The following is a 27,834-nucleotide window of genomic DNA, read 5'->3' on the forward strand; positions in this document are numbered from 1 at the left end:
TATAATTTCCTTCTCTTTATTTTGTCAGATAATGTTTTCCTAATTTCCTTTAGTGCTTTGTGTATGGATTCCTTTACCTCACTGAACAAACTTAGCATAGCTGACTTAAAGTCTTTGACTAATAGTTCCAAAATGTGAGCTTCTACAGTGATGGTTTCTGGCAAATTCTTTTTTTCTTGTGAATGACCAAACTTTCTTCCTCCTTTATATCTTTTGTAATATTTTGTTGAGAATTAGACATTTTGAATATTGTGTTGTTTTAACTCTGGACATCTGGTTCTCTCAATCTTCTGGGATTACTAGCGATTTTATGTTTGGTTGGTTATTGTTTTGTTTTATTGTTGTGTGGAAGGCTGGAGATATCAATTTGTTACTTTTCAAAACTATTTTTGCTTCCACTTGGGGAATGGAAAAAGAAAAGAGAGAGAGAAAAAAGATACTGCCTCTTTAAGACTCCTCTGCCACTGCTGCCTAGGGGAGATTAGAACAATGGCCATCCTCAGCGGCAGTCCTCTAGAGATAAGAAGTAGCTAATTCAAAGAGGTGAATTAGCTCACACCCAGATTTTGGAGGACTAGTTACTTATAGCCCACCCTGGCACTAGCTAGCTGCACAGGAACCTGGGCTACAGTCTCTACCCTTCCATGCCATGTGGCTGGAAGATGGCAGATAGTAGCTGCTGCACGGAGGGTGAAATTCACCAATATTTACCACAATTTGCCAGCCTCTTCCTCTGGCTGTATCCTGGATGCTGCACAGTATTCCACTTAACTCCAGAGTTTCAAAACAGTTGAGGCAGACAATTCTTACCAGTTCAATACCTGGTTGGGTAGAGAGACGGATTCCTGGAGCTTCTTACTTTGCCACCTTCCCACAGTCTTCTCCCTATGCTTTTATGTTTTTTGAATGCTAAACCACGTGAAAGGAATAATCTTTTATGCCTACAGAATTCTGAAATATGTGAATATATAACCAACACAAAAAGATAAAAATAACTGCCTTTGTATAAAAAAAGTCCTAACAACATTGTTTAGTATCTAGATACTAGACCAAATAATAACATAACAATGACCAAAGTGCTAGACAAGGAGCTATGAGGACACATGAAGAAACAATGAATCCTGACCGAAGGTTCAGGGAAAGTAGGAACAGAATACGATGTCTAAATTGACCACTAAGGCATAAGAGAAGGAAGAATACTATAGGCAGAGAGTTGTGAAATTATTTGGAGAAAATGAGGCTGAAAAAAAAGGAGAGGTCTACGGAAGCTTGACTGTTATTTAGGCTGGGAAATCAAAGGCTTTTTATGCTGGGTAGTGACATGAACAGATTAAAGATTTAGATATATAACGCTAACAGCAGCAAGGTGGAGGGATTTTCAGCAAGAAAACCAGTTAAGAAATTATTAGAATAGTCCAGACCAAAGATAATAAAGATCTTCATTAGGGTTGCGACAGAGAAATTAAGACAAGGATGTTATCCGAGACAAATCTGACTAGACTTACAGACCAAAATGGTGTGGGCAATGAGGGAAAAGGAGTGAAAGATGAATTTGGGGTATTTGAAGCTTACACTGTTTACCCAGAGAGCAAAGATAATAATGGTTATGTCTTCTAGGAAAATGCACTCAGACAATAACAAACAAATTGATCTGTAAGTATATGGATTCTGAAATAGCATGTTCACTCAAATTCTCATTTGCTGTTGAAAAGCTACTCTCCATGGAAATGGAGGATGATCTCTTTAACATTTAGATCCTATCGGTTTCAGGAATTTTACTAAAGATCCTTTCCCAAAATACAGACCTGAGCAGTCCTGCTAGCAACATTCACCTTAATTGTACAGATGGACCAGGGACATGCAATGAGTGGGTGGATATGTGGTATCATTTCGCATTTGGTCAAAGAGCTGTGTATTTAGATGTACAATAAAACCTCATTAAACCAGTCCAAGTATCTAATATTAGGCTAACAAAATTCTACCTACTATATTTCCATAGAGAAATGATTTACAGAGAGATAAAAAATGATTTGTAATCAGCACATGGTGGTATAGATTCAGAAACTTCAAAATTACTTGAAAGTTAAAGTTTCCTTTCAACTCTTTTAAGCACCCTGCCATCAGATTTCTACAATTAATTTTCTTAACAAATCTTTTTTTCAGAGACTAGAAATAAACTACTGTCTAATATCTCTTGGAATTACAACCAAATATGGGTTCAGAAAGCTTAACACTGACTTTTAAGACCAGTATCACCCATCATATTGCTGATATAGCTAAAATGATTCATTTAGAAGGTTGTTTGAAAGCCTGTAGAGAAGAAAGGAATTTTTGGTTCAAACTTTTTCTTAAAATTACCTAATTTCTGCAGTTCTTGGAAGCAATGCTCACATACTCTTGCTGGTTGATTTTTCAGATAATCTAAACCATACTTATTTGATGAACAAGCTTGACATACAATCTGAAAACAAATTGGAATTATTTCAATAAGAAAAACCTTTGTTTCCAAACCATAAGCCATGTTGCATTTATAGCTCTACTTTTCAAAACCTTTCACAGTCACTGAATCCCACTTAATCCCCATAGCAACTCTACAGAGTTCAAACATGTAGTGAACTAATACTTGAAAGATGAGGAGACCACAGATTACTGCTGAGTGTTTACTAAAGAAAATAATATAGGGCAGGCAATGGTGGCACAGTGGCAGAGTTCTCGCCTGCCAGGCCAGAGACCCAGGTTCAATTCCCGGTGCCTGCTCATGAAAAAAAAAAAAAAAAAAAAAACACACACACACACACAAACAAAACATAATTTAAAAAGTAAATAATAATATAGCAAGTGAGTTAGTGTGTGCGGAGTGTTTTGGACAGTGGCTGGCCTGCAGGTCCCACATTAACTGCACTCATCGTTGTTGCCACCCTCATCCCTGCAGCAATACTGACCGCCTCTGCTGCTCCTCTACCGAGAGGCTGGCTCTGTACCAAAGCTCTTTATACAAGATCCAGTTTACATTAACAATAACTCTCTGATACAGTTGTCACTATGCTTTTTTAACTAATGAAGTCATGAGACTTGGAAACATTAGTGATAACTTCAACACTGAGAGGTCCCCCTACTCTGGTACGGGTCATCTGGTCAAATGCAGTTTAATTAACTATGCTGAAATGTGACGGTATATTTAATTATGAATTTTTTAGTGCTTTTTTTTTTAATGAAACTTCTCTATTATTGATATTCTGAACTAACCCTGAGGTGGAAGGGAGGAGGCTCCCTAACAAGATCCACCCCCTCCCACAAATGCATTTAAAGAAAACATTATCCATGATTCAGTATCTTGTTTTTTTAACTACAATAGTTTCTAAGGGGGGAATCTGCTAGCTCACTGGAGATATTAAAAATCAGAAGAAAGATAAGTATTATCCCTTCCAACCTTTCCGCAGGCCCGGCAATGGTGTCGTCTCCAGGTCAGAGTAAATTCACTCGTACATATCATACACATCGTGGCTCTGGTATCCGGAATCCAAATGGGTGCCTTTGATCCCAGCGGACTGACTTCCTCTTTCTTTTCTGAGTCAGCCTGCGGAAGAAAAATGACTTTTGATTATCTCCATAAATATTGCCTGCTGCAGAGTCAAAGCATTTTTATTCGGTCTTGGTGTCTCACAGTGCTGATGGTATCATTTAAGGATGTGGGATAAAATGTAGGCTACTATTTTCTTTCATGTTCTCAAGGTACAAAGACAAGCTATTCTAAAAGTCCTCTAATGCAAAATTAACTTAAAAAGGTGCTGTGGTAATGGGATGACAGCTGATTATTTTCTTCCTTTAAACTATTTTTGATTTTCTAAATTTTCAATTTTTTGCAATTAGGATTTATACTTAGGAAAAAATATGTATATGTCATATGCTATCACATTTATAGTTAGACATTAATAAAAGGATAAATAATTTAACTCTGAAATTATACACACACCTCCAATTCTTCTTTGAAACACATGTTGCTTTTCTGAACCTCTGTGAAACGTTTCTTTAAGGTGCGGTGATTGAAATGCACAGGGAAGAAAAAGGGGGTGGGAACAATACCTCATCAAGACTCCTACTTGGACAGAATGTGATTCTTTTCTTGGCATATTCTTCTATTGACCTGGAAATCGCTTCTAGCCATTCATCCCTTTCGGTGGCAGAACTGTTGGGGGCAAAAGAAGGCTCTATGAACCAGATGTCAGCTTTTAGTCTTTGCCTTTTTCTTACTTCCTTTCCTTCTCCCATGGCAACAGAGTCCCCCACCCTCCAACAATACCAGCTATAGTCACCAATAGTCAGAGTTGGTGTTAAACAAACCATGGCAGTTTAGCAAAGATAATGCTTGTTTTTGTTTCAAAAAGTACTGATCTACAGCAAATGGCTTTTCAAGTATCTCCTAAATTTGTAAGTATTTTAGTTTAGCTTAAAAGATATTCATACAACTAATAATCATGATTATTATAAACCAAGGAATTTCCTAGACATAATCATAAATATTTAAAATATTCTAAGGAATCAAATTTCAAAATCTAGTTTACAGCAGAGAATTCTAATTTTTTTAGATTATTAAATATTACTAAACATTTCTGGAGACAACAGTGGGGTAAAGAGAACCATAAGCTTGCAATTAAAAAAAGAGATGTTGAGGGAGTAGTTGATAATAGGGGAAAGAGCCTGCAGGAGCTGCTGGAGCTCTTCCACCTGTCAGCCCTACTTCCCCCCCCAGCTGCCAACCCATCAAGAGCTGCCTTAGACTGAGATCTGGATGGGAGGGGCCGCACGGGAAAGCCCGTTTAAACTGGGCACTCTGGTTCTGCTGTTTTCTGCAACCATACCCTCCCCCACCCAAAAAATTCTGAGATAATTCTAAATCAACACTGATATCATCTCCTTTAGGATGTCATTGTTTACATTTTGTTTTGCATACTCAAAACTGAGAGACACATTATAGGTATTATATATATAAATATATATATAAAAGTGTTCATGTATGCATATGTGGAGAGAGAGATATATTAATAAAGTTCCTTTAAAGTAAAAATACAATTCATCATAATAATGATCCTGTGTTTATGTAAGACAATGTCGATACTTTTTAGACATCTTAGGATGACCTGATATCTGCAATTCATTTTAAAATACTTGAAAAAAAATAGGAAAATTTGTTGCAAAATCTTGATAATTTTTGAGTCTCAAAGTCTGAATATTTGGTTTAATTGTATTACTCTAATTTTAAGTATATTTTGACTTTATCATAATATTTCTAAAATTTAAAAATCCATCATAAATAATGATAAGTATAGGCATATTATGTTGCATCTTGAAGAACCCAGAGAGGTCAAGGAGATATTTCCCTCCAGTAATCATTCTGAGAATAATCATTCTCAAAAAATGTACTTACTTACTAAATGGCTTAAGTGCCACTTAGACTACATGTGATATATATATATATATAAAAAAGTAGAAATCCAATTTACAAATAAAATTTAAAAACTAATGTATTTCTCAAACTTTCATTATACGCAAAGAACAAAATAAAACAAATAACTGCTCTCCCCTTCTCTAAACCAAACACACCCCAGCCTAGTCATCTGTGCATAAACTACCATTACTGCCACAACCAGCTACCACTGAGTACTTAGTACTTAGCAGCAGACTGTGCTAAATACTGTGCAATTTTCACATCATGTCCCTTACTCAAAGATCCCCTATGGCATATGTATATTGGATCTTACCATCCCTCCTCCCCTCAGAACATCACTACTTTACGGATTAAGAAATTGTAGAAGCAATATTAGATAACTGAAGCAATCTACAGGCTAAGTGATGAGCCAGCATCGCTGTGGGTTACCAATGCCATGAGAACACATACTCAGGCCTCTAAGAAAACATTCATAAAATATGATACCTCCTCCCTCCCCCACTTTTTACTGGAAGAGGTAACAGGAAGCAGAAAGGCAGATGGCTAATTTGAGAATTGCCTTCTGAGTTTTCTGGAGCCCTGGGAGCATGTGGTATGTGATTCAACTGTGCAAATCATGTCACATATGTTGTTCTTTCATTAAATCATCCTTGGCACTCTTGTGGGGGGTCCTGCCAAACAATGTTTACCAGCTCTCGATAACACATTTCTCATGGACCACACACATTTTGGCCACAGCATTGCATCACATTTGCCCGCTACATCAAGTGGATATCTTCTACATCTCCCTTTCTAACATGGTTGGCAGAAAAATCAGCATCCTCCTTGGATCAAAAACAATTAAACTGAATATCCTTTACTTTACAGAATGTGTACAATACAGGAAGTAAAACTGTATCAAATAAGTCCCATTTTCCTCAGAAAGCCTACCAAGAGAAGAAATTTCTGGTGCTAACTGTGGGATGTGACTCTGAGTTTCAAAGGCCAATTCAACTCATTTCAGTAATGTTTATGGGGCACCTACCAGGGTGCCAGGAACTAAGCCATGAACTGGGCATACAAAAATATCTCAAAAGTGCTCACATCTAATTGAGGTGAGATGTAAAAACAAGTAATTAACATCCAATATAATAAATGAAAGGTAAATTTATAACACAGAAGTGATAAATTACCTTATTGAGGGCAGAGATCAGGGTAGCAAGGAAGGCTCTGCAGAGTGATGACTAAGTTAGGGTTTGGAGAACTATGAACTGCTTCTTTCATGGCTCCACTTTGATGTTTCATAGGCATCTCAAATCCAACACTCATGTCTGAAACTAAACTCACGATTTCTCCCTCAGAAGCTCCTCTTCTCCCAGTCTGCAAACACATCAGTAAAATGTACCACACCCAACACACTGTTCAAGCTAGAGATCCCTTAATACCACTTTCTCTCCTTCGCACCATGCTCAAATCATCACCTCCTTAGCCCCTGCCAAACCATTCTCCACACAGTGGCCAAATAACCTTTTCTAAATGCCAATCTGATCACGGCTCTTTGGCTCAAGTCCAAAACCCACAAGGCAGTTCTACCTGACCTGGCCCACTGCTCCAGCCTTATCCTGGCACCACTCTCCCTCTTGTTCTCTGCATTCAGGCTGCGCTAGCCTTTCAGTTCTTTGACTATGCCATGCTCCTTTCCACTGCCAGACCTTTGTGCACATTGTTTCTAATGACCAGGGGCCACTTCCTGTCCTCTTCACCTAGCCATCTGTGGTGGACTGAATTGTGGACACATGTTTAGACACGTTCGTCATCTTGGTCCTCATTCTGGTGGGTGTGGACCCATTGTAAATGAGTTGTCTTCAAGGTGTAGCTTCAGTTAAGGAGTGACCCCACTGAATCAGGGTGGGCTTTAGACCATATCACTGGAGTTCCTACAGGCAGAGTGGAAGTCAAAAGGGGAGAGAAGCCAGGAAAAGCCACCTACGCATAGCTATGTGTGATGGTTAGGTGCTGGTGTCAACTTGGCCAAGTGATGGTACCCGGCCGTCTGGTCGGGCAAGCACTGGCCTGACCAATGCAGCAAGGATGTTTCATGGCTGGCTGATAAAACAAAACGCTAGTGTATTAAATCATCAGTCAGTTGACTGCATCTGTGGCTGATTACATCTACAATCAACTACAGCATGTCTCCCACAGTGAGATTGAAGTTGAAGGCTTTTAAGGAAAAAGAATAGCTCTTTCACTGATTCTTCAGCCAGTAAACTGGCTGTCCTGTGGAGTTTGTCTAGACCCTTCATTGGAGCTGCCAGCTTCACAACCTGCCCTATGGATTTTAGACTCTTCTATTCCCATGGTTGCATGAGACACCTTTATAAATCTCCTATTTACAGATCCCTCCTGTTGATGCTGTTGCTCTAGAGAACGCTGACTAACACACCATGTGACAGAAAAGCAAAGGACCAAGGATCACAGGGAGCCAGCCTCCAAATGCCGCAGTCTTTGGGAAGTAAGCAGTGCCCTGCTGACACCTCAGTTCTGGACTTTAGTCTGCAAACTGTTCAGTCAATAAATTTCCTTTGTTTAAACAAACCCACTGTATGGCATTTGTTCTAGCAGCTAGAAAACTAAAACACCACCCAACTACTACTTATCCTTTAGATGACAATACAAATAGCAGGTCTTTAGGGAAATTAGCCCTGACTGTCCTTTCTCTCCCAAATCTAACTTAAAGTCCCTTGTTTTATAGCCTCATAGGCCCTGATACTTTTCCTGTGCACTTCTTAATCACAATAATAATTAGCTGTGTTAATATTTGCTAAACATATGTCTTCTCTAATGGAAGTGAAAGATTATATGCCTCATACAATGCCTGGCCATATTACTAATTGAATGAAGGAATGTATTCCAGCCAAAGGGAGCAACCTGTTCAAGGCAGAAGGACAAGAAATGGGCTGCCATGCATGGAGAATCACAAGCAGATCCATGCAATGCTTGGTGGGCTGGGATGGGGAAAGTGAAGGGAGATCAGGTTGGTAAGGCAGACAAGAACAGATCACAAGCGGCCTTATCCTTGTTTTACATGTAGTACAGTGCCCACCTCATCAGGGGTGTGGGAATTCAGAAGGAGAGCATGGGACACCAGTGGGATTCAACATGTTAGCTCTCTTTCTCCCATGCTGGTTTAATCTCCCTTTAAGAAGTTACTTTTCCTTTATAGAAAACGTTCCAGTTTTATGATTTCTCCTGTGTATCCTACATTCAGTCCATCAGTAATCCTCTTGGCTTTACCTGATTTTGACTACTTCTTATCACTCCAATCCAAGACACTGTCAGCTACTGCTTCCTATGTGGTCTCCCAAGTACTACTCTCTGGTACCCTGATGGTCTGCCTTTCACAAAGTAGCTGTAGCAACCTTTTAGATGTATGAATCACACCATAATCCTCTGAAGGTCTTCCATCACACTTAAAAATCCAAGGACCTTACTAAGATCTGCAAAGCTTGCCCATGATCTGGCCCCAACTGCTCACCCACACTCACCACGCCCTGATACAGGCTGTCTATACAGCACTACTTGCTGTTCCCTTAACACATTAAACTCTTTCCTGCCTCCTCCAGATCTCTGCTTCTCCTCAGAAATAATTTTCTGATCCTCTGACTGAAAGAGCCCCGCCCCATCATTCCCCCGTCTGCTCATTCTACTTTATTTGTCTTCATAACACTTAATACCTCAAATTATATATATTTAACCTGATGATTGTGTAGCTCCTCCTCCAGAATGCAGGGGCAGGGACCTCGTACCTCCAGTTCCTAGAAAAGTATCTGGCACAGGGCAGGTGCTCAACAAATATTTGTTGAATGGATAATGACATTAGACACTCCTCCTCCCTGACAACTCCCCTACAGGCCAATCTCTAAACAGTGATTCTCTCTCTCTCTTTCTTTCTCTCACTGATCTTACTCTGACTTAGCAACAACTATTGCAGTAAATAGTACTCATTACTGAGGAGAGGAAACTACTAGCAAAAAGGCAAACAGAAGAAGGGGTCTATATTCAAAGAATATATAAAATATCTGATATATGATCTTCTCTCCCACCTCTGAAATGAAAACAACGTTTATCTACAACTGTTGCTGCAAAAGTATTTTTAGTGAAAACCAGTGTTTTGTGAAAGTCAATCCTGCATCTCTGTTACTGCACAAGTTCTTCTTGTTTCTTTTTTGGCAAGAACGATTTTTCATCCCGTTCTCAAGTGTCTTGCCAGACTAGTGAAAAGTACTTCCTCAAGATGGAACTGTAGAGGTAGAGGGCCAGAATAAAACATCAAACAGTGCCGTGTGCCTTCCCTCTCTCAATGCTGGGTAAGCGGGAATGTGTTGAACCTTGACTGATGGCTTGGAGCTAGGTACCCCACAACATATTCTTAGTTAGGCTATTCCTGTGGGTATGAACCCATTGTAAATAGGATCTTTTTATGAGGTCACTCAGTTGAGGTGTGGTCCAACTGAATCAGGATGGCTCTTATTGCTATTACTAGAGTCCTTTATAAGCAGAATAAAAATTCAGACACACAGAGAGAAGGCCAGAGACAGCAGCCAGAAGCCGGAAGTCAACAGAACAGAGAAGTCAGCAGAGACTGCCATGTGCACTGCAAGGTGACAGTAAAGCCAAGGACCAAGGACTGCTGGCAACCAGCCCCAGACTGCCACAGTCTTTTGGAAGAAAGGATTGCTTTTGTGATACCTTGATTTTGGACTTCCCCTAGTCTCAAAACCAGTAAATTCCCATTGTTTAAGCCAATCCATAGTATGGTATTTGCTTTAGTAGCCAGGAAACTAAAACATTGACCATAAGAGGAAAAATAAATCCAGAGGCAGCAAACTGCATTTAAGAAAAATAAAGACTAAGTCATAACTAATTTGAAATTCTCTTTCAAAGTTACACAAATATAATATAAACATGTATCAGAGTTTACTACACTTGTCTGGTACTAATCTGGAAAAAAAAACATGGATATCCAGATAATCACCTGATAGGTAATCAAAGAAAGAAAGATTCACCATAATTTCCTGAATTGTTTACTTTTAATTAATCTTTAATAATATTTAGTAAGGGAATATAAATGAAATTGAACACTTGGTTTTTCTATAGACATTCTCTCTCTGGATCTTTGAAAATAACTTTCAATTTTAAGAACCAACTAGGGACGATATTCTTTGCACTTCTGGCCAAACTCAAAACAAATAAAAAATTAAAAAAAGGCAAGCTCCCACTCTCTCTGGCCAGGTAATCAAGAATTAACTTTGATTCTCAAAATACTGAACTGGGTGATGCTTTAAGGAGCCCCACCCCCACGAATTTTGCTTGCTCTGCCTAGTGGATGGGAAATTCAAAGAAAAAAGAAATATAAAATGTTTAGCATTGAGCCGGATGCAGAGTAATAAATAAATGCAGGTAATACCCTAGCTGCTACTAAGATCCTACCTGATTTTGTAGTATATGGACACAGCTAGAGGTAGATCATGAGGGTTCAACTACTACTGGCTCTGCCACTTACTAGCAGAGTGGCTTTTCTTACCATAAAATCGGTATAACAGTAGTAATGTACCTCAAAGCATTGTATTAATACCTGTAAAGTGCTTTGGATAGACCCTGCATAAGTCAGTGCTACATAAGTATTTGCTACTATTTTTATTACATCAAATGTCAGGTCTGAGAAGAAAGCCACACAATACTGCTGGGCAGATCTTGCAAGGGAGCAGGCTGTGGCTGCTGCTGCATCCTTCCCCTTCGCCAGTCAAATCCTGTCAAACATCCATTTGTGCCTCTCTGCCAGTAACTCAATAATGCATGTGCGTCCCATTTTAATGAATCATACAGCTTCAGATTTCCTTACCAAACTTCATTTCACATTATGGTAATATATTTTAATTTACAAATAAATCTCTGCAGATTCTATTTTGATATAATATGGTGTCATATAAACAAAGGATTTAAAAGCAAAAGTCCCCAATTTGTATCCTGGCTTTGCCAGTTATATAACCTTAAGATAGCAACTCAAGTTTTGTATAACTTAGTTTCCTTGTTTTTAATATGAGATGACACCTATCTCATGGGTTCGTCGTGACCTTTACATGATATTTGAAAACTTCCTAGTAAACTATAAAGCACTAGATTTTTAAAAAATTATGTTACATTGTAAGAAGATTTGAAATATTCAACTATAAAAGTATGATCAGGAAATCACATTTCAGCATTATTACTCTAATTTGAGGAACATCTTTATCTTCATGCTTCTAGTGCTATATTGCATCAATTCTTGGTCATTTACCTGCCTGATATATCCAGAGTAAATTGCAGGGTGCTGGGAGAGAAGAGAAGAGGAAGAGAAGAGAAGCAGGAGAGGAAGAGAAGAGAAGCAAGTCTAGTATGAACGTATTATACAAAATGCTGGAGATTTCTAACCATGTAATACTGACAAAAATCCAACTCTCTCTATTTTTTAAATTACCTGGCTGAGAGGATGAAGGAACGTTCTACACTTTCAATCTTTAGTTCATTTTGATATGCTTCTTGGGTGGGTTTTCTGACCTGGAAGAAAGTACAACAATTTAAGCAAACCCATCCCCTCTTGAAAATCCCATCCCTGAAGAGTAGCAAAAGTTACCCAATGCACCTAGCTGCTGACCTCCACAAGCAACCTTCCTATCCAGTTTTATCTACACCACTACTCTTTGTCATTTACTCTATGCTCCCAGCATATCCCAGCATAAATATCCAGATGAATTTAAATATTACAGGCTCAACTTTCCAACATCCAGGACTTTGCTCACACTGCTCCTTCGACCTGGAAGCCTTTTCCCCACACATCTCAACATGGCCAAATGTGACCTAACCTTTAAGGCTCAGTGCCCCTTCCTCTAAAAAGGCTTCTCTGATTTCCCCTCTTACCAGTCCCTACACTATGCCCCAGGAGCAGCTGCACATTCCTCATTTTCTGAACTACCAAAACATTAAAAGTGTCTTTATAGTGATTTTTATTACTCTCTATTTTATAGGTATTCATGTGTAGTGTATTATCTTCTCAACTAGTTGCTATGCTCCTAGGAGTTGTGGAAGGCCAGGAAAACCATGTGTGAACTTATCTTTGTTCTTTCCACCAAAACTACAGCATGTTTTTTCATAGTAGCTCTCAGTAAATATTCTAAATATACTAGGATGAATGAATTAATGCATGTGAATAAATGAATGCATGAATGAACAAACATATGCATAAATAGTAACGTGTTACTAAAGCTAAGGATGTGAGAAAGATGATCATCTTAGTGCTTTTTCTCTAAGTGTATTCGAGTAAAAAACAAATTCTAACAGATGCCCAGACCCACCTTCATTCCAGCCAACGAGAGCATGTTGTTCAGTTTATACATCCCAGACTGCACTGGCGTTGTATACAACAGGGCATCATTAAACTGAAAGTAAAAACATTTCATAGGAAAAAGAAGAGAAACAAATTACAATTACAAAGATATGTATAAGAGACAGGAATGAAGGAAAGTCTATGCCTCTTCTTAACAGCTCTCTGAATAAAATATGTATGTTTTGCTAGACTCACCTAGAATGTTTTATTAAAGTATTATTTAAAAGATCACTTCTAGAAACTGTGCTTCCTTTCCAAATTCTGTAACAGATTAAAGGTTTCTGAATTGTAAATCCACTGTGATGTTATAATCTGTCTAGATAAATAACTGGTTAAATCAACTGTTCTAAATTAGGAAGGAAGTAAACTAACCAAAAGAAATAATTTTCTGTTTATGCATCATAACAGACTTCATTTCCCTATATTTGAAATGCAAATAAGCAATATAGCCAAAGATCCCACTAAAACTGATATGTGAAAGTACTACTCTAATCTGTTGTATATAATTATCATTTTCCATTAAGCAATTAACCCTGCCATGAACACATCAGAAGCACACATGGCCTCTTACCAAGAAAAACATTCGGGGCTGCATGACTTTCCGTGATAGCTTCATCAGAGTGCCTTCTTTCAGAAAGACCTAATCCATCCAAAGAAATACCCAATTAATCCTACCAGCATAACACAACTACAACATACATATATATATTGCTACACTATATACATTTTTTTCATTTTCAATATTCTTCTTCCTTTTTCTTTCTTTTTGAGAGACAAAGGAGGCATAGTTTCCTTGTGATTTTTTAGAGTCATGATTTCTTTTTAAATCCCGTAAGTCATTTACAAATTGGACAAAACAATAAATAAATACTTAGCACTGGCTCCAGGGGTACTATGTGGTCTGACATGTAACTCAGAGTGTGCTTGATCCTAAGGCATATCCAACATCCTGACAAGTGCATTTTGTAATCTGTCTAAATTCATTCCTTAGGTCACTTTTTGTGCTCTGAAGAGCATCAAAATACAAATTTTCTCCCTCCCCTCATAATTCTTTCTTTTGAAATATATGGCTATTTGGAAATTTAAATTTTAAATGAAATTGTCTTTAAAACTGAGTGAGGTCAGCTGGTATTGCACAATAAAATGATCCCATTTAATCAGAGACTCTGTGGGGTCCCTCGCCATTATCCTAATTGAGTTGGACTTGCTGTCACATCAACTCAAATCATGAATGTTTTGAATAGATAGAATGAGTTCTGTTGATTCAGAATGGGTCAATGGGAAATAACAATAAAAAATCCCTATTTTCACAACTGAAATGAAAAATAGCTATTAATGGTACCAAATGCATTGTATTAAATTTGCAAAAATGTAAAAACATTTACCCGTCCAGGCTGCACTATTTCATGGTGTCCATTTAAGCTGTACTGAATTTGCATAAGTTTCTGGAAGTTGTCCTACAGAAAGACAATGCAGAGTGTATGAAAGGCCAAGCTCCTAGGTTCCGTAGTACCACAGCTGATGAAGTCAAGATACTTACTCCTTGTTTCATGGTGTCATTGGCATGGTTGGCTACCTCTATAACAACAGCAAGGGCATCTAAAATAGTTTGGAACAGAAGGGGCAGTTGATCATTACCACAAAATGAATACTTTGCAACATTAAACAATTGCGACAGCAAAACAACTAGGTAATAGCAATCAACCTCTGGTGGAGCTCAGTTGGCTGTGCATAGGCAGAAATACAGATGATGAAATGAAGGCAAAACTAAGGAAACAAATTCAGGCAAAAACAATACTTAGACTCTAAAGAGCTATTGTAGATGACTATATCAATGGTATCAATGGGTTGTCTCGTGCTACGACTTGATTACCCTGTTGCAATTTATAAGGATAAGGACAGGATCTCATCTGAAAGCTAAGGACTATCCCAGTATAAACTGTCTTGAGAAAAAGATCTTGAAGGAAAAGCATCCTGAGATAGGAAGTCAGAACTGTGAGAAGTCTCTACTTAAAAGGGTCAGAACTCAGCCCCCTTTTCTCACCAAAAGGGGTGAGTTAGAATGGACTCTGCTACATGTAAGCAGACTAGATTTTGGTAAGTCATAAGCGGTATCTTGTAAGCCAGGTTATTTACCTTCATGGGACTATTGGTGTTTGTGCTGGTTTGAAAGGATATACGTGCCCTTGAAAAGCCATGTTTTAATCAAAAGCCCATTTTGTAAAGGCAGAAAAAATCCCTATTCAATACTGTATGTAATTAGATCATCTCCCTGGAGATGTAACCCAATCAAGAGTGGTTGTTAACCTGGATTAGGGGAGGTATGCCTCCACCCATTTGGGTGGGTCTTGATTGGTTTTATTGGAGTCCTAAGAAAGAGAAAACATTCTGGAGAATGTGAGATTCAGAGAGAGCAGAGAATGCTGCAGCACGATGAAGCTGAGAGTCCATCAGCCAGCAACCTCTGGAGATGAAGAAGGAAAACGCCTCCTGGGGAGCTTCATGAAACAGGAAGCCAGGAGAGAAAGCTAGCAGATGATATGCTCACATGTGCCCTTCCAACTGAGGGAGAAACCATGACTGTGTTCACCATGTGCCTTCTCAGATGAGAGAGAGAGACCCTGACCATCAGCGGCCTTCTTGAACACTAGCAACTGATTAAATTCCCATTTTTAAAAGCCATTCCGTTTCTGGTATATTGCATTCTGGCAGCTAGCAAACTGGAACAGTGTTTTATTCTTTTTATTAATCCCTTGCCTTAAGCAACATGTTTTTTTTTTGTTGTTTGTTTTATTTATTTATTTTATTAAACATATCAACATACAAACACATTCTTACCATATGATCATTTCATTCTATATATATAATCAGTAACTCACAATATCATCACATAGTTGTATATTCATCATCATGAGCATTTCTTAGAACATTTGCATCAATTCAGGAAAATAAATAAAAAGAAAACAGAAAAAATTCATACATACCATACCCCTTACCCCTCCCTTTCATTCATTACTAGCATTTCAATCTACTAAATTTATTTTAACATTTGTTCCCCCTACTATTTATTTTTAATATATATGCTTTACTCGTCTGTCGATAAGGTAGATACAAGGAGCATCAGACACAAGGTTTGCACAATCACACAGTCACATTGTGAAAGCTATATCATTATACAATCATCTTTAAGAAACATGGCTACTAGAACACAGCTCTACATTTTCAGGCAGTTCCCTCCAGCCTCTCCACTACACCTTAACTAAAAAGGTGATATCTATATTTGCATAAGAATAACCTCCAGGATAATCTCTCAACTCTGTTTGGAATCTCTCAGCCACTGACACTTTATTTTGTCTCATTTCGCTCTTCCCCTTTTTGGTCAAGAAAGTTTTCTCAATCCCTTGATGCTGAGTCCCAGCTCATTCTAGGATTTCTGTCCCATGTTGCAAGGAAGGTCCACACCCATGGGAGTCATGTCCCACGTAGAGAGGGGGAGGGCAGTGAGTTTGTTTGTTGTGTTGGCTGAGAGAGCACACATCTGAGCAATGAAAGGGGTTCTCTTGGGGGCGACTCTTAGACCTAATTTTAAGTAACAGACTTAGCCTGTTCTTTGTGGGGTTAAGTTTCATATGAACAAACCCCAAGACTGGGGGTTCCACCTATTGCTTTGGTTGTCCACACTGCTTGTGAGTATATCAAGAATTCTCCACATTTTCCCCCTTTCTCACCATTCCCCCAAGGGGACTTTGCAATACTTTTTTATTCGCTGTTCAAACTACTCTGGGATTTACTGGGGCATCACTCTGGACAAAACTGCAAAATCTCACGCCCTATTCAAGGTTCCACGTACTATGGTGTTCAATTAAGCTGTCCATATAAGTTATATTAGGAAATGCACGAGTCAAAATATAAATTTTGTACCAAATTAACATTTTTTAGCAATATGTTTTCGAATGTCCCAACCTTGTCATCTTTGTTACCAGATAAAAAGGAAAATATATGGTCTTTTGTCTGCTTTTGGGATGCAGTTTTTTCTCAGCCCAAGGCAGTAATGCTCCCCTTGAGATATTTGGACATTTTTAAAGACAGGGTTTGGTTGTTAAATGACTGGGAAGGTCTACTGGTCTTTAGTGGGTATGAATCAGGGACACTAAACATCGAAATTCTCAGTACAGTTCTACGTGAAGAACTATCCTGTATAATGTGACAGCAGCACTCTTACTGAGAAAAACTGATAGTGTTAGAGGGCAGGGTGTCTTTTGAGGGTAGAGTGGCTGTGATGGTCATCAGTGAAGGGACTAGATATTTTTTTTTAAAAAAAAGGTCCATTTCTGAAAAAGGTTGAGAATTGTTTGTTCCAACACTGTAACCTACCAAGAGATTCTCCTTCTAGCACTAAGCTTGGAGGCTTCTGGATTCTTTCAACAGATGTTAGCACCATTATTGGAGGAAAGCAATATTTCTGTGTAGAGACCTATGCTATGGGTCCTGATCAGAATTTACTACACTCGGCATTCTCATCAAAGCAGATATGCAAGAGGTTACCCTGGACACATTCCGGGCTTGCTAGCCTGCTGGAATCTCCAGTGGGCAGGACAGAGACGCTTTAGGATCTAATAAATGGATGAACAATAAAGAAGCTGCTGTTGGGTCATCAGGCCTCAAGGTCTGCCTTCTCCAGTCCACTCTGCTGTTCTCTTTCCCTTGTGTCACGCCTTTAAGAGACCCTGGTGACTCACTTCCTTTAACTCTTCTGCCTATTTCCAAAGACCTATTTATCTCTCTTTCCTGCCTCCCTCAACACATTCTAACCTACAATTACTCACCATTTTACAGACATGCCATGAAAACACCTCATTGTTCACTGTATGTATCCTGCTTATTCTAATCCATGCCTTTGAAGTTTGTCCTTAAAAAAACCCTTAATCTCTGATCCTGTATATGTTTTATTTGTAAAATGGAGCTAAGAATTGATTTTCCTTGAAGGACAAAATCATCTTGGTATAGATGTTTCCCTGAGGCTCTAGACCCTATGATCTGTCTACATAGTTCTGCTCCTGCCAGGGCCTCTAGTCTGGAAGGCTGTTTTTTTTCTCACTCATCCTACAACTAATCTCAAATTCCTCTTCTCCCTAAGCAAAGCTTCCTTGTCTCTTCAACCTTCACATTTTTCTCCCTCCTCTAAATGTTTTGCTTAGACACTGTGCTGGCCAGTACATCTTTAATTTAAAGCAGATAATCTGCTGTTTTCTCCATTTGATGGATAATATAGCCTTTTCTCTGCACCTAGATTATAAATTCACCGATGAGCGAAAACTGGCCATACCTTTCCTCCAACCCCAAACTACCTCCCTTTCGAGTACTGGCCTCTTTAAGAGCCAACACACTCGAAAATAGATGTTAGAGAAGGGAAACTAAAGTGATTAAAAGAACGAATAGTAATCTCTACATGTTGAAAACATGTAACTTTTTAATCTGAAAAGGTGAAAGATGCATAAGAATGTGATTAAAATTCATAAAATTAGTGGAGTAGCCACGGATTTGTTTAATCTGTTTCTGCAGATTAGACCACAGTGCACCTATGACATTTGAAAGAGGTGGTATGGGGATAAAAAAGACAAAAACAAAAAACACTATCTTGAACGCAATTAAGCCTTACAGTGTGTGTCTGTGTGCACACCTACCTGAGAGATCCAAATACACGCTTACGCACACACAGACACACACACATACACCGTGGGTTATCCCCATGCATGTCCATAACTCCCTTGTGTTGTAATGGACTATTTCTCTAAAGCAGTACTTGAGGATGAGAAGTGGGGAGGGCGGTAAGGCCAATGCCCAGTCAATAACAGTGCCAGAGTACTATGCTGTTTTAGATCTTATCTCTGATTTGTATAGTTTGGCCACTCCATGGACTCATGATTTTAATGTTTAAAAGGATCTTGGAGAACATGTGGTTTAATACCTGCTTTAGAAAGATGAAGAAATGGACATCTAGAAAGGACTGATTTACCATGGACCCTGAATGGTGAGTGTGGGCAAGCAGGCGAAATTTCCTGGCCCCCTGCCACGCAGGGTCCACTGTCTTAGGGGCTGGCTCTCATGGCAGCTGGTGTTGGCATCCCATGTCCCTATGACCTCACCTTCCTCCAGCACCACTTTAACACTTCATTTCCATGTAATATACCCCATGTCAAGTTTAAAAAGAGAGTCTATTCTTACGAAGAGAGTTTTGTATATGGGCTTTGTTACCACAAAATTTATTTTTTTGTCACCACAAAAATTATTTACCTTTAGTGTCTCTATAATCTCCAGAGTCTTCTAAGAGATTCTTCAAATAATCTAGAAAGGAAAAAACATTTTATAGTATTCAATACAATAAAGCATTGAGCTTAAAACACTTATCTTTCTTACATGGTGCTTCAATCTTGTTGATTAATGCACATGCTGGTCCAACTTGTGGCAACTTTCTAAAAATGTAGATGAAAATGTGGATCAATTTGAAATCAGGACATAGACTAGGAGCTGGAAGCAGTCTGAGAGATCCTGGCAGTCATTTCAGGGAGAAGCAATCAAATGAAAGTATAAAGTATCTCTCCTAAATTGCAGAACCTATTTGTGATAGAGCCAGAACTAGAATCCAGGTCCCCTGATGCCCAGTCCAGCTCTTTTTCTCCAGCAGAAATGAACGATACACATGAAATAACTTAATTTTGAGATAAGACATATATCAAATACAAAATTCTAAGCCAGATAACAGATTGACTGTCTACGGTACTTCTTAAGATTTTCAGCAGCTAACAATGCTCGGAACACCAAAGGAACTTAATACATGTGTCTAGACCAATGGTTCATAAATGGGAATGAATCTGCCCCCTACAGAGCATTTGACAATGTTTACAGACATATCTGGTTGTCACAACTGGTGGGGAAGGGTACTACCAGCATCTAGAGTTTAGAGCAGCGACACTGCCAAACATCCTACAATGCACAGGAAACCCCACAATAAAGTATAATTATCTAAGCCAAAATGCCAATAGAACCTAGGTCAAGAACCCTTGATCAAGACGAAGATAGTCTGTAAAGAAGCAATATGGTGTATAGTGGTTCTTATAGTATGGAATAACCTCACATGATAGGTCACAGGATTTCAAGAGATAACATCCTTCTCTATGATAGACAGCTTCCCATTATCTACCAAATTAATCAAGTTCCTTACCCTGGCATTTAAAGTCACCCACTACCTGGCCCCATCAAGTTTTCTGACTTTGTCTCTTACTATTGCCTAACACAGGCCCTTTGTTCTTATCAAACTGATTCACTTTCCATGCATTCCCTGCCTCTACACCTTTTACCCCTAATGTTCCCTTCTTAAGAAATACTTTTTTCTGTCTCCGAATCTCATTTCAAAGTCCTTTTCTCCTATAAAACTTTCCATTATAAAGAAATATTTTCTCCCTTTGAATGATATGTTACTGGCAGTTACTTCATGCCTTCTATTATTTTCTTTTTCTTTAAATTCAAAGCTCCTTGTGGATAGGACCTGTATCTCAGTCACCTTTCTATCTCTCATAGTACTTAACAAGATGCTTTGCACATAAAAGGATAATAAATATTGCTTAATGAATAAGAAATAAATTAGTTTTGGACAGGACTGTGTCTAGGTTTAAGTAAAAGACAACAAAGCCTTAAAACGATCTAATGCCAATGGGGGTTGAGAAAATGGGGGGACTAACTGAAAATTTAGACACTGAATGCATATTTATCAGACCTGATCTTTATTTTATCTGTATTATGGAACTAATATAACTTCATTCCATGGATTTATGAAGTCCTCCTCAAAGGTAAAAGGGAAACTGGAACATCTGTGCCAGGTTTTCAATCCTACTAGATGACACAAATACACACACCCAATTGCTGAAATGCTTACATCTTTGAGACAGACATCCAAGAGCCTGTGTGAGTCTAGACATGCACATTATAAACATCAGGCCCTGGTAACAAGCCATGGTGAGATACTGTCTATGACCACATCAAGCTTCTCTGCAGCACGCTATAGTTCTAACTTCCCAGAAACAGACACTAGCAATTTAGATCTTATTGTCACAAGTCCTAACGAAAGAGATAAGAAAACCACAAAAAATAAGAAAGTACACTGATTATATATTACATTAGCTTCACCTGGAGATGAACTTCCTTAAACTCACTCTGACCCCACTCAGAATGTATTCCATACATAAGCCATGTTTGGTGAATCTAGTAACTTAAACCTTTCCATAGCTGGGAGTGTCAGGGTTGAGGAAAAAAACTTACTCTTCTTATTAGATGTTCTCAGTGCTTAAACTACTTCATTAATCAAAAGTAATTTTCCTCATTCTTTCAAGTCAGCTCAAGAGCATGAATAGGAAATATCAGATTCATAGGGAATTCATATTTTGTCTTCAATCCTTGTTCTTTAGTACAGAAGCAAATCCATGCAGACTGAGACATTTCTCTAAACTAACAGAGCTCATTGTAAGATGTCCATATTAGGAAATCCTGACCTCAGAAACGCTGTGCTGGGCCTGATAAGCTTCTGAGTTGCATTTTCTTTGCTTGTACTCAAACTCAGGGGCAGGCATGCCACCCTGAACATTCAGGAACATACTGAAAATAAATTGACTAGGTAGAAAATCCCCATCAGCATGTTGCAAATTCATGCTAGTAATCATGGAAGTAATGGAGTTAGGTTTACACTCCTTGCCAATTTTTAAAAACATCTTATTGATCTTTAAAATTCAATTTCCCAGACTACCTGCCCACACAGCCAGCCAGTCACCCACTAACCCATCCTTCCATCCACCTATCTGTCCATCCATTTATTCATCCATATTTTTAAGGCATCGTGTTGCAATATATCCTTTTGAGAACTTTCCTCTTTTCAAAAAGAGGCCTATGATCCCCTTAAGGAATTAAGAATTACCCAGTGCCTTAATTATAGCAAGCAAAGAACAGTGACTAATCACCCTCTGAGTCAGACAGCAGGAACACTGAAACCACTAGCTGACCCAATGACTGTTATAACCAAGTACTCCCAGAAAAGGAGGCCAGACAGACACACCTGTATTGGTCATAGGTAATTTTTTTTTTACTACGTACCAACACAATTTAGGAAATAGTATTCTGCAGGAGCTTTTGTAATGACTATGAGGAAGAGATCAGTCATTTCAGCTGTCATGTTAGATTTGTGGTATTCCGTGGCTTTTCTGCTTCTACCAAACCAAACTGAGCATTTTCAAAATTTTACTAATAAAAAATGCCTCACCTTCTACCAAGGTTAGTTATGCTAAACAAATGAACATAAAAGCTACTTTTTGCAATGGGTTTGCTGTCAGAACACAGGGGCTGTGAAAACCATCACTAAATCTTAAGCCAAAATGGGAAAGGAAAAGATACATATCAACACTGCTGTCATCGGACATGTAAATGTGAGCAAGGCCACCATTACTAGCTATCTGATCTATAGATCTGGTGGAATCAACAAAAGAACCATCACAAAGTTTGAGAAGGAGGCTACTGAGGAAGGGCATCTTCAAGTTATGCCTGGGACTTGAATAAACTAAACGTGAGCATGGAATAACCATTGCATTCTTCCTGTGGAAACTTGAGACCAGCAAATATTATGTGACCATCCTGATGCCCCAAGATGCAGAAACTTTATCAAAAACATGATAACAGGCGTGTCTCAAGTTCACCATGTTGTGCTGATTGTTGCTGCTGGGGTTGGTGAATTTGAAGCCGTTATCTCCAAAACCAGGCAAATCCATGAGCATGCCCTTTTGGTTAACCATGCCCTTTTGGTTTACAATTAGTGAACAACTAATTGTTGGTTGTAATAAAATGGATTCCACCAAGTCACCCTATAGCCAGAAGAGATATGAAGAAACTATAAGGCACATCAGCACCTACAAGGCATTAACATGCTTGGTTCAAGGGATAGAAAGCCATTGATAAGGATAGCAAGGGAGAAGTTCCACACTGTTTGCAGCCCCAGATTGTATCCTGCCATCTGTCGCCCAGCTGACAAGCTCTCTTGTCTGCCACTCCAAGATGTCTACAAAATTTGTGGTATTGGTACTGTCCCTGTGGGCCAAGTGGACATTCACGTTCTCAAACCAGGCATGGTAGTCGCCTTTGCCTCAGTCAACATTACTGTTGAAAGGCACCATGAAGTGTCGAGTAAAGTTCTTCCTGGGGACAATGTGAACTTCAATGTCAAGAACATATCTGGCCAGAACTAAGCTACCTTTGGAAGCACCTGGAGATACGAGGAGGATCTAGTGGAGTAGAGACAGTAGTCATGGCTGAATACTTTAAAGAAGTAAGTAGATGTCCTAGATAGACATCTGGAGTATCTTGAAAAACCAATGTATGTGAAATGTGGAAATGTCTGCTGCCTGTACTGCATCAGTTCACTGAAGAAGAAGCCTGATGGAGAGGGTTTGGTGTGTGCCTTCCAGCCCATGGCTTCTCAGAAGAATGACATCAGATCCAATTTGCAGCTGGGGAAACTGGTTTCCAAGGTCAAGGAACTGGAGCCCCACCTGAGAAATATTATACTGTTGAACCCAAAGATGTTGAAGTTCCGAGTGAATATGACCTTGCATGTTGACACCACCAATGAATTCCTCATCATTTCTGATGACAGTGGAGTGTCCAAACAGAAGCTGAAAGAATTTGCTAAGAGATTCAGGTATTCAATTTGTGTCCTGGGCGCCTCTCAGTTCATTTCTGGCTGCCATTACTGGGAGGCGAAAGTGGGAAGAACTAGGACTGGGATCTGGGTGTTTACAAAGAATCTATTCACTGACAAGGAAAGATCCAACTGCCTACTGAATCTGGCTTCTGGACATTGAGTCTGAAGAAAGGGAAGCTACCTCTGAGCCTACACTACACTTCCAACTACCCTCTGGGTAAATCCCTGTTTGCAACAGATAAGGATATAGATATTGGAAATATTCCTGGGTATAGATATTGGAAATATTTCCTTTTGTAGCATTAGTGATGGATCCCATTTTACATTTAACAAAATTTCAGCTTCTGAGCCACTGTGCCCACCCATCCTTTTCTCCTTCAAGTCCCAGTAATGGTGATAAGGGCTCCCTGAGAATCTGTCCTGTTACGACAAGCATCCCATTCTCCAGCATAACATAGGTAGACCAATAAACCTAAGAAAATGAAAATCATTTATTGATAGTTACTTTGTCCTCCAACCTACAGTCTTTCCTAACTGGTACACATATTGTACAGAGAACAGAGAAATAAGGAATATTATATGATCTACAAATATAAAAATCTGATCAGAATATGAATTGTATTTTAAAAAATTAAGTGCCAATGTAGCCAAAAAAAAAAAAAAAAAAGAATATATCTGTATAAGATGTTCATCATGGCACATGGCTGGTGGCAACAAAAATGACCCACCAATGCAAGAAGATGGCTTCACTGCTTGGGTGATTATCCAGAACCATGCAGGCCAAATTAGTGCTGGCAAGGCACCTGTGCTGGATTCTCACACAGCTCATGATGCTTGCAAATTTGCTGAGCTGAAGGAGAAGACTGATTGCCATTCTTGTAAGAAACTGAAAGACGGTCCTAAATTCTTGAAATCAAGTGCTACTTCTGTTGTTGATACTGTTCCTGGCAAGGCAATGTGTGTTAAGAGCTTCTCTGACACTCCTTCTCTGGGTCACTGTGCTGTTCATGATATGAGAGAGATGCTTTGGGTATCATCAAGGCAGTGGACAAGAAGGCTGCCGGAAGTGGCCAGGTCACCATGTCTGGCTGGAAAGCTCAGAAGGCTAAATGAACATATCCAGAACACCTACCAACCCAGTCTTAGTGGTGGAAGAATGGCCTTAGAACTACTTGTCTCAATTGGCTACTCAAGTTTAGTAGTAAAACACTGGTTAATGATAATGGATTGTAAAATCTTCAGAAGGAAGGCAAACCCAGTGCATGAAACCTTTATAGAGCCTCAGTTTGAGCTCCAGATATTCTTAGAGTCAACAGGAGTGATATTGGTTGGGTTTAGCAAACCGTGGCAATTAACACTATCTAACTGAAGCTTGCAGAAGAGTAGCCTTCAGAACAGCCTCTTGACTCCATATAATCTCTCTTGGCCACAGATGCCTTATTTTATTGCACTTCTTTTCCCCCTTTTGGTCAGGAAGGCATTGTCAATACCATAGTGCCAGAGCCAGACTCGTCCTTAGGAGTCACGCCCCACATTGTCAGGGACATGTTCACCCCTGAATGGCTTGTACCACATAGAGGAAGAGGGCAAAGATTTTCCTTGCAGCATTGGGCTTAGAGAGAGAAAGACAGGCCACATCTGAGCAACAAAGAGGCTTTCTCTTAAGCGTCATTTATGGGTAGTCTTAGTTTCTTCCCTATAGAAATAAATTTCTTAAGAACAAGCTTCAAAATCAATGGTAGAAAGGGTACCCTGGGTCTCCCAGATGGGAGAGTTTAATAGTTCCATATACATTTTATTAATTCCAGGAGGGTTCCTAGGTCAGACAAATACTGAAACTCAGAGGCCCCAGATGCTCCAAGATTATCAGTTAATTACATCCCCCATCCTTTAATGTGGACACCCTTCAACATGAAACTGTCAGAACAGGTATTGTCCAAAGATCCCCTACAGATAGGGAGAAGGATTAAAGGAGAAGGAGGAGGTATAACAGAGACAATAGGATTTAACAAACAACTATGGCTGCTGAATCACAATCTTAATATTCCTTCAAGCCTCCAGTGTTTTGGAGCAGCTAGCAGGAAAAATCTGAGGTGACAGAATGGTAGCCTAGTTTTCTGGGAAAACTCTAAAACTTGTTGAAGTATGCTTTGCAAATTATTGCTTTTTTTTTTTTTTGCTTTTCAATATATGCTATATTATACAATAAAAATCATTTAAAAAATCTTCAGAACAAAGGTTTGTGGACCATTTGCTTCTTTACTTTTGTGTGGAAGTTTTGAGTTATTTTTTACATCAGTACTTTTTAAGTGGAAACAAACTGATGAAAAATGTCACAGAATGTCGAGACCCATTAAAACAAAAGTTCATGAGGAAAAATAATAATAATAAAAACATTGGTTGAGTATATATGGGCACCACAAAATGTACTCTCTGGCCACCAGGTGGCATCATTGATTAATAACATTTAATTAACTGTCCCACCATCCCTCCATCACCATTACCCAAAGTTAATAGCACAAAATTAACTGAAACACAGCATGTGGAACTTCAACAGAGTACATAGCTTCTAGGGATAAAGAAATTCTCATTTTTTCTCATGAGGACCCAACAAACAACCAAATTTTGTAAGAGGTCTGGGTTTTACCAGCTCTTGATTAATCAATTTTAAGCAGAAATACATTGAGAAGTACAGTTAACCTTTACTGCAGGAATCTGGGATTTTTTGCATTCAACACTCAGTCAGATTCTTGGACTGTGTGTCCAGAGGAAGTCAGCATAGAGGACGATGACATTCCTTAGCGTTTTGAATTTCAGACATGTCTTGCTTTATATTATCCAGGTTTCTTTTTTCCTTCTTACATATGTAATAAGATCAGCAATGCATACAGAATTATGGGCCCCAGAGGGGAAAAAAAGCTACTCAATGAGCCTGTTTTCCAAAGTTTAAAGTTTGGGAGGAAGCAATCTAAAATTACCCTGACTCATGAAGCAAAATATGGATCATTTAAAAAACCCCAAACAAATATTAAGTGTTAAATTACAGGACATACTGACATCTTTAAGGCAGGTTGGTGAAGTGGTCAAGACCCCTTGCTTGGGAGTTAGAAAGTAGAGATTCTCACCCTGCCTCATCCAACAGTGTCTGGTCAAAGTCTGTGGCTTTGAACATGTCCTTTAGCATGTCTGTGAATTAGTACCCTCACACATAAAGGAAACAGGCTGGACCAAAAGGAAAAACTGTAATAATTCTCATCCCATGGAACATATATATTTTTTAAATTCTAAAATGCATTATAGGTTCAAGTGGTTTGTATGAATATAATGTATGTATTGAATATATATCAGTAAAATTGCATTAAAAATACATATAGTAAATTTAGAAAAGTAAAGTAGAAAACTCAAGCCACAAACACTTCTCTAAAAATAACTATATTAAAAAATTATTATCGTAAAAATATATTCAATGTAATCTTACATAAAAAAAAACTTTTTATCTTGAAATACTTTCAAACTTATAGGACAGTTACAAAAATAATACTTATGATCCCCCAGGTACCCAGACACACCAAATTTAACATTTTGCCACATTTGCCATATCATTCTAGCTATCTAACATTCTATAAATTCATCCATATATCCATCCATGTATCTATCTGTCTATTTATCAATCCATTTTCTGAACCCATGAGTGTAGGCTGTATATATATATATATATCATGATTCTTGACTCTGAGTATTTCCATGTACATTTCCTAAGAACTAGGATATCCATTTATTTATATCCACCTTAACTGCAGTTACTAAGAAATTTAACGTTGATATAAAGCTTACTGTCTACATTCCATTTTTTCCCCATATGTTCTGGTAATGTCTTTTTGAACCTTTTCTCCTCCCTTGTTAGAACCTATCCAGGATCATACATTGCCTTTAACTGTCATTATCTCTTTAATTGTGGGAACATACATACAACATGAACTTTCCCATCTCAACCACTCCCAAGCATATAATTCAGTGGGATCACTCATTTCTACACCCTTGCAGTAAGTACCCTCACCACCTCCCATTACTAAGATGTTTTCACCTCCTCTAAGAGAAACTTACACCCATTATGCATTAACTTCCCATTCCTCCCGACTCCCCTGTCCCGGGCAACCTACTCTAATTTCTGTTTCTATGAGCTTATATTTCCTTTGTAGTTATCATAGGGCTTAAATTTAACATCTTAAACATAAAAATTTTGTGTGC

General features: G+C 38.7%; 1 protein-coding gene and 1 long non-coding RNA gene across 4 annotated transcripts in view; one reads left to right on the forward strand and one right to left on the reverse strand.

Moving 5' to 3' along the window:
* Positions 1 to 27,834, forward strand: part of LOC143642805 (uncharacterized) — a 102,426-nt gene that overhangs the window by 16,398 nt on the left and 58,194 nt on the right. Inside the window, exon 3 of one of the 2 annotated variants that reach the window (XR_013155876.1) lies at positions 7,822 to 8,377. The exons of the other annotated variant lie outside the window; for it this stretch is intronic. This is a non-coding gene — a long non-coding RNA (uncharacterized LOC143642805). Of the gene's footprint in view, positions 1 to 7,821; positions 8,378 to 27,834 lie in introns of those variants that run through there. 2 annotated transcript variants of the gene reach the window in all.
* FGD6 (FYVE, RhoGEF and PH domain containing 6) overlaps positions 1 to 27,834 on the reverse strand; it is a 151,338-nt gene that overhangs the window by 14,600 nt on the left and 108,904 nt on the right. For both annotated transcript variants that reach the window (XR_013155874.1, XM_077111630.1), the window contains exons 9-17: positions 19,143 to 19,193; positions 14,389 to 14,447; positions 14,234 to 14,305; positions 13,420 to 13,488; positions 12,817 to 12,900; positions 11,943 to 12,022; positions 4,084 to 4,186; positions 3,431 to 3,577; positions 2,359 to 2,461 (exon numbers count right to left, since the gene is read on the reverse strand). Coding sequence is in view for 1 of the 2 variants with exons in the window: in XM_077111630.1 (XP_076967745.1) it covers positions 2,359 to 2,461; positions 3,431 to 3,577; positions 4,084 to 4,186; positions 11,943 to 12,022; positions 12,817 to 12,900; positions 13,420 to 13,488; positions 14,234 to 14,305; positions 14,389 to 14,447; positions 19,143 to 19,193 (768 nt within the window). In the remaining variant the exon portion in view is untranslated. The remainder of the gene's footprint in view (positions 1 to 2,358; positions 2,462 to 3,430; positions 3,578 to 4,083; positions 4,187 to 11,942; positions 12,023 to 12,816; positions 12,901 to 13,419; positions 13,489 to 14,233; positions 14,306 to 14,388; positions 14,448 to 19,142; positions 19,194 to 27,834) is intronic.

Source organism: Tamandua tetradactyla, chromosome 7 (assembly GCF_023851605.1).
Source record: "Tamandua tetradactyla isolate mTamTet1 chromosome 7, mTamTet1.pri, whole genome shotgun sequence".
NCBI lineage: Eukaryota > Metazoa > Chordata > Mammalia > Pilosa > Myrmecophagidae > Tamandua > Tamandua tetradactyla.